Raw genomic sequence first — 12,038 nt, 5'->3', positions numbered from 1 at the left:
TCCCAGGAAATTATTTACTCAGGGTAATTCTCCCTTTCCAGCACCAGACACACACACACACACACACAAAAGCACCCCGCCCCGCTCACCCCCAAGTACAGACTGAGACAACCAGCCCAGTCTCCAGAGAGCTTTTCCGGCTTTATTTGTAGAACTCGTGCTCCTGTTCATCCTTCTTGATGACCGTCTTGTAGGCCTTCTCAAAGTCCTTGGCCAGAACGATGTAGCGGTTCTCCCGCACGGCTAGCATCCCCGCCTGGAAGGAAACCGAGAGGGGTGAAAAGGGGGAGCTGGCTGAATTGTAGGAGATGCAGTCCAAAGCATCTGGAAGGGCACTAGATTGGGGAAGGCTGGCACATGTCACCCCAGCATCCTTAAAATAACGGGGGTGGGTAATTTGCAGGCCAAAAAGACCCGGAGGGCCACAACTCCTATCATGCTGTATGACTATGCTGGTTAGGCGCTGATGGGGAACACGGTTGCCATGGCCCTACTAGAGGAAGATACAGGAACTTGTGCCAGCCCCAGATTTCACCGGACTCCTAATTCCCATCAGCCCCAGCCAACATGGCCAATGGGAGCCGCAATCTCACAACACCTGGAGAGCCAAGCATTCCCCACCTCTGTAGCAGGTGATGTGGTGGTGGGGATATCTGACAAAAGACCCTCCCAGTCAGAGCAGACAAAGCCTTGGGCTTGAGAGACCAAAGGCCTGGCTCAGCACAGGGCCGTTGCGTGCGCTAGCAAATCAGCACAGTGCAACTTGCGGATGGCTAAGAGCAGGTGACATGCCCAAGCCCATCTGCAGAGTTTGTGGCAGAGGTGAAGACTGACCCCAAAGCATCCAGCTTCGTAACTCGGGCTCTTCACCACTTCTGCACATTTGCTCTTACATCCGAAACACCAAAAGGGACACAATTCACAGCTCAACTGCCTGCTGCCTTCCCCTTCCCTACGGTACCTCTCCATTTCCCCAAATGTACCAGAGTACAAAGAGGTAGGTCTGGGGCCAAGACTCCTAAACAGAACCAAGACGGTCCCCCTGGGGGCTGCCTGCTTCCATGGTAACGTCTTCAAAAAGTGGCCAACCCACCCCAGCTCATGGCACTGACCTCCTGGCAAATCGAGTTGATGTCAGCTCCTGAGATCTTATCCGGCCGGGCTACATCTGGGAGGAGGAGTGAAGGAAAAGGGTGCTGGACCAGGCCTCATGTCGGGGTGGAGGGCCGGCTGACCTGCACAACCAGGAAGCCCCTTTCCCAGCAGCTCTGTCCTGCCTGTTGAAACCAGCAAAGCATCTGAGGAGGAGCAACAGCTGATAACACAAGGCTGTGCAGGAACACACGTGTGCGGCAGGCACTGCAGTCCAATAGGGATGCTGGACGCTGCTAGGCACCCCCACCCCACTGAACTGCTGGGAAGGATACAGTCCTCGAGATCTACTTCCTCAGACAGGTTCATCTTGCTGGTGATGGTGGAGAAGATTAACCGTTTCTGGCGTCGGTCTGGCAGAGGAAACTCGATTTTGCGATCCAGACGGCCTGGCCGGAGCAGAGCAGGATCAAGGGTGTCAGCTCGGTTGGTGGCCATTATCACCTGTGTTGGGGAGAAATACCAACAAGCAAGTCAGAATGTCAAAGGAAATGCCGAAGTAGAAAATCTAATATATTTCAAACCACACAGCACATACAGTGCCCTCCAGTGAACTCAGGCACATGGGACCAGGCACAGCTGACCATCAACGGAGGCAAACTGCGGCCTCAAACTTCACAAATCCAGCAGTTCTTGCACCTCCTTTTGTGCAACCAGAAACTGTCTTGCAGCTTGCAGGGAAAGCAAGTTTTCCCCACCGGGCAGGGCCAATGGACAGCCAGCGAGAAATTTTTATACCTCGAGAACCCACATGTTGAGAAATCTGCCTGATGAAAAAAATACTGCCCGTATTTTGCCAATGAAGAAAGTGCCAAAAATGCTCTAGGGCACTGAAGCCCAGGCTGGTGGGGGGTGGCACATCCAGCAGAAGGGCGGGGGGGGGGGGGCAAACCGGGACACCCAGAGTTCCCCCACAGGATGCCTCCTTCCTCCTTCCCTGTCCCCATAAACCCCCAATCATCAGCTGTTTCCCCAGCTTCTGCAAAATTCCCCTCATCTCCATCACAGGTCCATTCGAAAGGACTGAAATGCTCTCCGAAATTTAGTTACTGGCAGTAAGAGTTTTATGGCTAGAGTTTGCCTTGAAATCCAGAAATCGGGACATGGAAAGGAATGGCCCCTCTGGACCGCCCAAACGCCGCACATGCTCCTTCCTCTTCAACGCACCTTGACATTAACATTCTGGTCGAAGCCGTCCATCTGGTTGAGAAGCTCCAGGAGGATGCGCTGAACCTCCCTGTCCGCTGTGGAGAGACGGACAGAACTGTCCACCAACACCCCAGGTGAGACAGGCAGCCCCCCCGCCCCCGCTGCTCCAGTCAAGGCTCACCCACATGCTGTGCACAACTTCCAGGATGCCAGGCGAGTCCGGAGGTGTGGCCAGGTGCAGAGAGCCGTTTTGCTGATGCAAACCCCACGCCCCGCAAGCTTCCAGGCCTTGCGATCACACAAATGAGATGGCGGCCCTCTTAAGCAGTGTTGGCAAAGGCCTTGAGGGAAAATCAGGGGGTTGCGAGCGGGGGCTACGAATGCCACAACATTTTACGAAAAGGGCATTTCTGCTCCAGATGTCTGCTCCTGTCCCAGCGGGACTTGCTGTGCCTCCAGGGCCATGCACGTGGTGGGGATGCCGTGAGCGGAGTTGGCTGGAGCCGGGGGTCAGCCTAGATGGCCCGGGAGACCCCTTCTGACTCGCGCTGTTTCTATGTTTCTGTCTTCTACTGGCTGCTCAGTGGGCTGGCTCCCTGACCTGCTTACTGATTTATTGTTAATACAACAATAAAGGGTGTTGATGTTTCCTATGATTAGCAGCTAATCCCCACCTCTAAACCCACCCCCTTCTTCCATGCCTACTGTCATCCAGTTCCTTGCTGGCCAAACGCAGTTGGATCTGTTTGCCTTTTTGAACAGAACTGTGCAAAATAAAGCAAGCAATCACACCAACTGTGTCCAGTTCCATGAGGCTGAAGAGCTGCTATGGTCCAGCTCATCAAATACAAAGGCCCAGCCTCCCGAATGCCAAGCAGAAGTGCTAACCTTCACTTGCGTCAGGATTTTTCCTTTGGCCTTCAAAGGCTTCCAAGAGACAAAGAACTCTGGAAGCCCAGGGGGTTCTAGCCTATTGTGACAACGCAGGGAAAGGACGACACATAGAGGAAACAGCAGGAACTGCAGCCACACACCCCATCGTGCATTGCCAAAACGAAGAGGTTATGCAGCAAATGCAGGATTCCCAAAGGCCTCTTTGCCGCTTGATCCGAATGTGAGGCCATGAATGGCTGAGGCTCAGCCCTTTCCTCACCTGCTTCCTCCAGGGAAAATCTTCTCACTCATTCTTTTCTTTTAATTTTACCAAGTGAATATTTTCAGGCCTCCTTTTGGAGTAAAAGCCTCCACAAAAAGCTTATTAAACATATTATACAAACATCTCAGATAATGCTATTCTGATGAGGTTATTTGGCGAGGTGGGCATGAGGGTTGGCAACATCTGATTGTTCATTTAGTTTTTTAAAAATGCCAAGTGACTTGAATGTTTGCAAGATACTATTATTTCATCATGAAAGAAATGTAATAAATGAAAGAGTAAACAAGCAAATAGCACTGAGACCAAATCCGGCAGCAGCCAGAATCATGTGACTTTCCCCTTTGGAAAGGCGACCAGCTGAGAAGGGACTGGGCCGAGGGCAGGAAGGGGTTAAGCCCCTCCCCCACCCAGCACTTCTCCCTACCAAACCGGACCATCTCTGACCCGTGATGGATCGCTCTGCAGCAGCCCAGCCACCCTCCAGTCCTCCCTCTGCCCTGCAGACCCAGCTCACCGCCAGTCTGAGCATCAAAGCGCTTGGTGGCAATGGCATCGATTTCGTCGATGAAGATGATGGCCGGAGCGTTCTCTTTGGCCAGGCGGAAGACGTCCCGCACCATGCGTGGTCCTTCACCCAGGTACTTCTGCACGAACTCAGATCCCACCACCCGGATGAAGGCAGCTGGATAGAAAGGCAGCATCAGAGCCCAGTGCCCCACAATCGGCGCCAGGTCAAGACCTTTTCATTTAATCAATATTTTAATATGTTTTAATATTGGATTTTATTATTGCATTTGCAGCCAGAGTGGGTCGTCAATTTATTTATACTGTTAGCCGTCCAGAGACGTTAGTAATTGGACGGCATACAAAATCAATCAGTCAATCAATCAATCCCAGTAGAGAAGTAGACTGGTTGTCCTGACAATTTGCCCTGATCTGAAGGCTTCAGCGACCTGGACGAGCAACGGCTGTCTCTGCTTGGTGCGACAGGAGGGGAAGTGGGGCTTGCACTGGAGAAGCCTTCTCCACCATAGAAGCAAACGGAAGAAGAGCAGTGTGGAAGCCCAGCCTTGCATCAAGGAATGACAACTGACAACTGAAAGCCCAATCTAGCCCCCCGACTGCTACCTTCTGGGCCCTCAACTGCACTTAAAGACACAAGGGTAGATGCAGAGCAGCTGGGGAACCAGCTGACCGGGGCTATTTAGTGCTGAAATCCAGGAACATCTAGAGAATGGGGAAGAGTGCATGACGAGAAGTGGCAAAAATGTACAATTGGGTTTGTAACAACTTCTAACTGATACAAGCTACACAAATGATTTTCTTGGCACAGATACATTTTATTTATTCAATTTCTATTGTGCCCAATAGTCAACGCTCTCATTTTTAGGATAAAATACACTTCATAGCAGGGAAACTTGTCCGTAGGCCTTACAGAGATACCCACCTCAAGTGTTGCTGGATAAAGGTCAGCATATTAATATGCCTGTAGCCCTGAATGCAGTTTGCACAGGGGTGCAGAACTATGGCAATGCCAGGAACCCCCTTTTGTCTTTCAGCTGCTTTCGTTGTGTCTCATGGAACAGATCTATATCCCGCTTTTTTCAGTGAGCTCACAGCCGTTAACAATGCAAGTTAGCACAGTAATTTTGCACACGATCCGATACATGCCGGACAAAAATGGGTCTTGAAACTCCCAGCATAGTCCAACCAGCCATGGTTTTTCTAACGGAAGGGCTGTACACTTAATTTCAAACAGTCTGACAACCATACATGCAATTGACTAAACTGCCTTGGATTCTTCGCAGAAAAGAAAGGTGGGATACACATGTAAGAGGGTGATGACGACGACGACAACAGAGAAAAGCTTTCCGTGGCAGCAGGGAGGGGCAAGGGTGGCACTTCACCGGGTTGTGATCTGCCGGCGGCAACAGAGCCAGTGCTTCCTGCCCCTTCCCTGTGCGGCTCACCTGTGGTGTGATGAGCTACGGCTTTGGCCAACATGGTCTTCCCGCAACCAGGAGGGCCGTACATCAGAACGCCCCGCGGAGGGTCAATGCCGATCTGAAAGAACCACAGAGAGCATTTCAAGGACCACCGACACATCTTGCAGCGCACATGCGTGTGCGCACACACACACACCGTAGAGGAAAATTTTCGGAAGACTATTGTACCCGGCGGCGATAGGTGGTGCAACACAATTTCCTTCACACCTGCCCCACCTCCGGCATCCAAGGGAAGCCGCTTGCTCATTAGGATGGTACAGCACTGGAATGCAGGAAAGTGAACAGCGGAGCTTCTTATCACCGTGAGAGTCGGGAGCAGCAGATGTGGCCAGTTCACTGTTCTGATTCTAAGATTTCGGGGAGGGAGAGAAGCCTCGTGACCCCTCCTGAGCGAGTGCCAGTGTGAGAACTAGCCCAGCAAGGAGGGTGACACACGCTGGCCGAGAATTAGGGGCTGTCTCCTTGTCGTTTTCGAGGGGGGTCTCCCAATGGCTGATAGAGGGGAAGCCAGCTTATCTGGTATTGTATTTCCTTTTTATGTTTTAGAATAAAATTTGGTAGACTTTAATCTGCCTGTGTGCCCATTGCTTCTGGATCCAAAAAGAACCTTTTGCCCTTGGCGAAACACCCCCACACACAAATATATCCTGGGGAGACAGGCCATTTCAACTTGAAGAACGGACACTCGGGCAGGGCTACTTGAAGACAAAAGGGAGGCACAATCTATTTATTCTGTGGCTACGTTTTGCGAGGGAATGCAAAAGAGGCATAGATTAGTTATATTCCAACTTTCTAAAGAAGTGAAAACTAAAGGCAGTGGTGACACTGCCTCTGCTGTAGGGGGGCAGGGAAGAGAGGGGATGATAGAAAAGGCCTTAGAGCAGGGATGGGGTATGTGCAGCCTTCCAGATGTTGGACTGAAACTCTCATCAGTCCTAACCAGCACAGCTCTACCAGGACAACATCTGGAGGGGCATACATTATTCGTCCCTTGCTTAGATCAGAGGCAGGCAGCAGGCACATCTTCAGATGTGTAAGACTTCGACTCTCAGAAGCCCCTGCAAACATGGCCGATGGTCCAAGCTGCTGCGGGCTGATGTTCCTAGCACTTGGCGATCTACCTTCCACTCACTCCTGCCTTAGGCGGTGCTGTGGCCGCTCCCTTGACGCGGCTCTCCCATCCAGGCACTGACCAACCCGCAGCCGCTTAGTTTCAACAACACTGAACGTGAGCCGTGCAGGACAGACGCTGAGCCCGGCTCAAGCACAGTGAAGGGCGTGCACAAGAAGCCCACGGAGGAAGCGAACAGGAAATTATCCAAGTTCTACTTCAGAGTGTTTGGAAAACACACAAACCACACGTTCCTTTATCAGCCGACCAGAGGGAGGGGTATTTTGCACTCAAGCGTCGGCGACTGCATATGGGAAACCAACTCAGGATGCAAAAGCTGAAGATCAGCATATCGGCTCATTGCACTGAGAGCCACCCACCCGTGTGATGCTGAAAACTCGTACTGCATGTCTGTCCATCACAAGGGTGGCAAGCAACACGTTAAGAGAAGAAGAAAGCATACACTGAAGAGGAGAGAACTGCAGCCAAAAGACCACCCCACGACTGCTCAGCTATTGCCCACAGCAGCCATTCCAGGAGGCTGTGCAGCCGGAGAGGAGCAGCAGGCCTGGCCATTCCACCAGCCTGTTGCAAGACGAGGCGCTTCTTTCCCTCTTCTCTTCCCATCCCCTTTCTCTTGTGGGTCACGTCTTCTTAGAGGTAGCCCTGACTGATCTTCCAGTACCTGTTTGTAGAGTTCAAAGTGGGTGAGGGGCAGCTCCACTGCCTCCCTGACCTCCTGCTTCTGAATGTCCATCCCTCCGATGTCAGCGTACATCACATCTGGTTTCTGATCTGTTGGGAGGAGAGAGAGAGAGAGAGAGTGGGGAAGGGAAATACTACTCTATTCAAAGCGCCTCTCACAAGCAATACCAAGCAAGCCTCAGTTCCAAAAGCCCTGCTCTCTCGCGCCAGCCAGAGATGTGCACAAATATAAGCACGGATGGCACCCTCTTGTAAGATGCTGTCCAGGCAGAATCTAGGATATGGAACTGAATCTGGACTCCTGGTTGTTTCATAATTTTTCATTAAAAGCATTCAAGATAAAAGGTTTCTAGTCCTCGTGATTATGGAGCCATCTGAAAATGAGCTATCAGTGTCTGTTTTCCGCTTTGTGTAATTATCAGACCTTCTAATCCAACTCTTCTTGGATTCACAACCACCTTTATGAACCATTCCTGGGAGCAGGTGAGGAAACAATAAATAAAATCAGGAATTACAGAATTTCTTCCTGCCTAAACACATTCATCAAGATGCAGCTCCAGCAACTCATCCTCCTCCAAAGACTTTGAACCATCTTATAAACCAGCCTGCCACAACCTGGGGCCCTCCCAGAGGTTGGGACAACAACTCCCAACAGCACAGAAGAGTTAGGGCTGATGGGCATTGCAGCCCAAAGCATTTGGAAGGGCCCAGGTTGGGGGAAGGTGCTCTGAATTCTCACACACATCCCAGTACTGTGTGCCATGCAACTGCCTTCTGGCTCCGGGCAGCACCGTAAAGCACACGGACCCCACATGCAGCCACTGGGTTGGTTTGGCCTCTTGTGTAACCTAAAGAGCCTTACCTGAAGTGAGCATCATGATGCTGCTGTCAGCCTCAGGTGGCAACACGTCCACCAAGGCGTTGCTGTGTTTGTGCAGGGCCACAGAGGCATTGGGCTTCAGCAGCTCCCGGTCGATGGTGCTCAAGATCCGGACGTAATAGTTGGAACCTGCAGTGCAAAACATTCAGTGAGAGATGCCCGGGCGGGTGGGCGCGTACCCACACCTGGCATCCCTGCGTCTTGACACTCTGGCAGGCCCAGGGCTGACAACTTTTCCATCTCCTTCTTTTCTCCCAGATCAATGTCATGAACAGGTAAGTCGAGCTGACACTGTAGTTACCCACAATGCCCGTCACAGGGTCACTCTGAGGCATTGTGGGAAATCAAGATGATGGCCCTTAGCCAGCTGCCACAGCTCAGACTGCTGCTACCACCAGCTGCCACCACTGCCAGAAAAGCTGGTCAGGGCACACCCAGAGAGAGAACCCCATCGGAGCACATTCTGACAGGACCCCTGCGAGCCCAGAGTCACCCTTGGGGAAAAGGAGGAGAGGGCACAGAGAAGAGGAGTGGAGATACCTGTCGTGGAACCAACAATCGCGGTGTTCTGGTCCACCGCCTCCAGGAACTGGCCGATGACGAGGGGGATGCTCTGGATGCGCTTCACCTCCTCCTGGGCGTGCAGGAACTCCTTCTTCAGGTTCTTCTGCTCATCTTTGATGTACTCTTCTTGGACCTCCAAGAACTCCAGCTCTTGCTGCAATTTCTACGGGCAGACAAACAGAACGTCTGCCTTCAGGTTCCTTCTTCTGACCCAGCAGGCAGATGACTAGCAAAGCTCTATCACTTACCTTTCCCAGTAAAACTACAGCAGATGTGCCTTGTAGGCGAGGGAGTCTGGGAATGATCAAACCCGGGATGGATGACTGAACACACCAATGCAGCTCAGGCCTTGGGCCCACAAGTTTGCATTTCACTTAACACACACGCTCAGACATATCCAGCACTTTAGGCAGACAAGATATAGCAGCTGCCTCCAGTGCGAAGACACACAAGGTTACAACCCCAAACTGGGCACAATAACCAGGCGACTCACCTTGTAACGACTATATAGATCTTCCACATCCTCAGCTTCTGGAACTAGAAAGGAGAGGCCAATCTGAGGCTTCGAGATTGAGAGAGCAGGAAGCTCATCCTAGAACCAAGCGAGGAAACAAGAATTAATTTGGGAGAGAGTCATCAATGCACACGTCAACTCTTTAGGAGGAACACCTAGCCCAGGAGCGCAGAACTATAGGTCCAGGGGCCAAATCCAAGCTTCTGGGTGGATCCAGAAGGCCCTGCCCCATCCCACTAAAAACAAATTGTTTGGTGATTTCCCAGATTCCCTAAAATGGAAATGGAATACAGAGTCAGTGTGGCCTAGTGGTTACAGTGCTGGCCAAAGAACTGGGAGATCCAGATTCTAGTCCCAGCTCAGCCATGAAACTCACTGAGTCAGGTCACTGACTCTCAGTCTAACCTACCTCACACGGCTGTTGTTGTGAGGATAAAATGGAGAGGGGAAGGATTAAGTAATCCACTTCCACTTCCTTGCAGGACAAAGGGTGGGATACACATATAATAAATAGGTCCTCCTTCCTTGACCTTGCCTATTAAACACCCATATTCCATCGCTTATGTCACATTGATCCTGGAGGGCAACTGGGGCAGGCCTAAAATGGCTCCAAAAGACCGCTCTTACGCCAGCAAGCCAAGGCCAACAAAAGCCTGTTGCTTTGTTTTAAGGGGGGGGGAGTTTTTCTAGAATCAGAGGACCATCTTCTTAGCACAACTTAGTGTACAGAGAAATTGAAAGAAAAAACGAGGCACTTGCTATGAAATAGGAATCCCTTCAAATCCATGTTGGGCCAAACAGAAACTTCTGGGCAAAGAAGGGGACATGGGAGAAGTTTAAAACCACAGACCAGGGTATGAAATGAGGTTTCCCTTCAGCTTCGTCACACACATCTTCGTCTGATAAGTTGGACAGACTTTACACGAACTCTTCTCCGAATCCTGAACATGTAAAGATCTACAACCCTAAAACAATCTTTTCTTGTTCAACATGCAATGAGCGTCGTTATGATTTGACACCAGGACAACTGCAGCCCCAAGTGCAGGTTGTACCAAATGTTAGCCCTATTCAAGGCTGGACTCACTGAAATGAATGGGACTAATATGAGTCCATTTCATTTCAATGCGCCAGAGTAACATCTCATGGTTGCTAGGAATTGTAGAGTTTCTTCCTGCCTAAACACGCATGGGGCTGCAGTCTACAAGCTTTGTGACGCCTGGAACCCTATCACATTTATTCTGGCATAGGTTTTCACAGACTACTGTCCATTTCATCAGATTTATATACTGATGCTGGAGGAAGTAAGGTCAAGCGCATTGGTCAAGGGCAAATGAAACACCTCTGTCCTATCTGCACTCCGCCTTCTACATAAAGACATAAATCTGCAGAGGTAAGGTGAACCCTCCATGCATCCGATGAAGCAGGCAGCAGCTCACGAAAGCTGATGTCAGAACAAAGCTGCGACCCCCTTGCCTATTTAGACAGAAAAAAGACCTCCAAGTCCCAGCATTCCCCAGCCAGGCTAAACAGACAGAGGACTGCGTCCCTAAACAGTCCTCCGGGTGCCACAAGTCTCTTCGACGTCGCTGAGCACGGAAGAAGAATCCCGTGGGAAGCGAAGCCCGCCGGGGCCCGGCCGGCCGCGGTGACTCGGCATCTCGCTCCTCCCGACGAGCCCTTCCCGGCGCCGGCGCCGCCTCCCTTCCCCGGCGGCGGGAGAGGAGGAGGAGGAAGGGCGGCCGCCGGGCCCGGAGCCCCCCGCTCAGCCGATCCGCGCCAGCCCGCTCCTTTCCTTCGGCCCTACCTGCGTCTTCTCTACCAGGATCCCGATTTCCTCCATTTTTACCGCTGAACTCGAGGCCAGGCTGCTTTTCGCCGCTTCCGGGGAAGGCTCGCGGAAACTGGCGTAGAGGATTATGGGAACTGTAGTCCCGTAAGTCTGCCTCCCCCCCTTTGTATACATATTTTACGCGCACGTGCAAGCACGTATATGCGTGTATGTATATTTGTGTAGTGCACGAGCGCGCACACGCTGTGCTCGATAAAATAAATTATACCCAAACTGCAAAATCATACACCGCCCCCCCCCTCACAAAGCCAAGAACAAATGCCAGCCGGTAACAGCCATTTAAAAATCGTATTTATTTAGTATATTATGCTGTAAGCTGCCCAGAGAGCCTTTTGGCTAATGGGGCGGCATATAAATCGGATAAATAAATACATTTTCTGCCTTGTCTTTTTTCCTGCAAGGAACCCAAGCTGGCTTCCTTAATCCTTCTTCCATTCTTTCTTTTATTCTCACAGTGGCTGTTTTAAACTGCCCAGGCATCTTCACCTATTGGATTATGGAGAATATAAATAAATAAAGCAAGCCAGCAAGCAATCCTGTCTGATAGCTTAGGCTTAAACTCAGCTCAATGACTGACCCAAGGTTGCCCTCTGAACCTCATGGCCAAGCAAGGACTAGTCTCCAGAGGGCCAGCCCAGCCCAACACCCTAATCACATCCCAACACGTATTTTTAATTTTTAAGATGTTTGGATCTAGGCAGTTTATAAACTGGATACACTACTAAGTGGTTGTTTGATTCATTCAGGAGTGCATCCCCTGCACAGTGATTTACAAATGCACACAGGATTTCTTCTGGGACTCACACTCCACGCTTAAAGGAGGGGAGGGTTAACTTCATGCTTTTGCAATGCACAGTCTCTTTCCTCATAGTAAACCACAGCTGGGCAGTGGAGCACTGAGGTCATACCCCCAAATGCTCGACCCATTCCTTCCACCATTGCCCCAAAATAT

At 51.1% G+C, this 12,038-nt stretch overlaps 1 protein-coding gene across 1 annotated transcript; it reads right to left on the bottom strand.

Moving 5' to 3' along the window:
* PSMC4 (proteasome 26S subunit, ATPase 4) lies at positions 1–11,104 on the bottom strand. Its single transcript, XM_044422241.1, has 11 exons — positions 11,042–11,104; positions 9,217–9,315; positions 8,700–8,886; positions 8,142–8,288; positions 7,260–7,369; positions 5,428–5,521; positions 3,972–4,139; positions 2,320–2,396; positions 1,428–1,596; positions 1,113–1,168; positions 1–256 (listed from the first exon to the last, which is right to left on the bottom strand). The coding sequence occupies exons 1-11, from the start codon at positions 11,075–11,077 to the stop codon at positions 143–145; spliced, it is 1,257 nt and encodes a 418-aa protein (XP_044278176.1). The 5' UTR covers positions 11,078–11,104; the 3' UTR covers positions 1–142.
* Positions 11,105–12,038: the final 934 nt, after the last annotated feature.

This window comes from Varanus komodoensis, unplaced genomic scaffold, assembly GCF_004798865.1.
Source record: "Varanus komodoensis strain SLA01 unplaced genomic scaffold, ASM479886v1 scaffold122, whole genome shotgun sequence".
Taxonomy (NCBI): Eukaryota; Metazoa; Chordata; class Lepidosauria; order Squamata; family Varanidae; genus Varanus; species Varanus komodoensis.
This window is presented reverse-complemented; position numbering and strand designations above follow the sequence as displayed.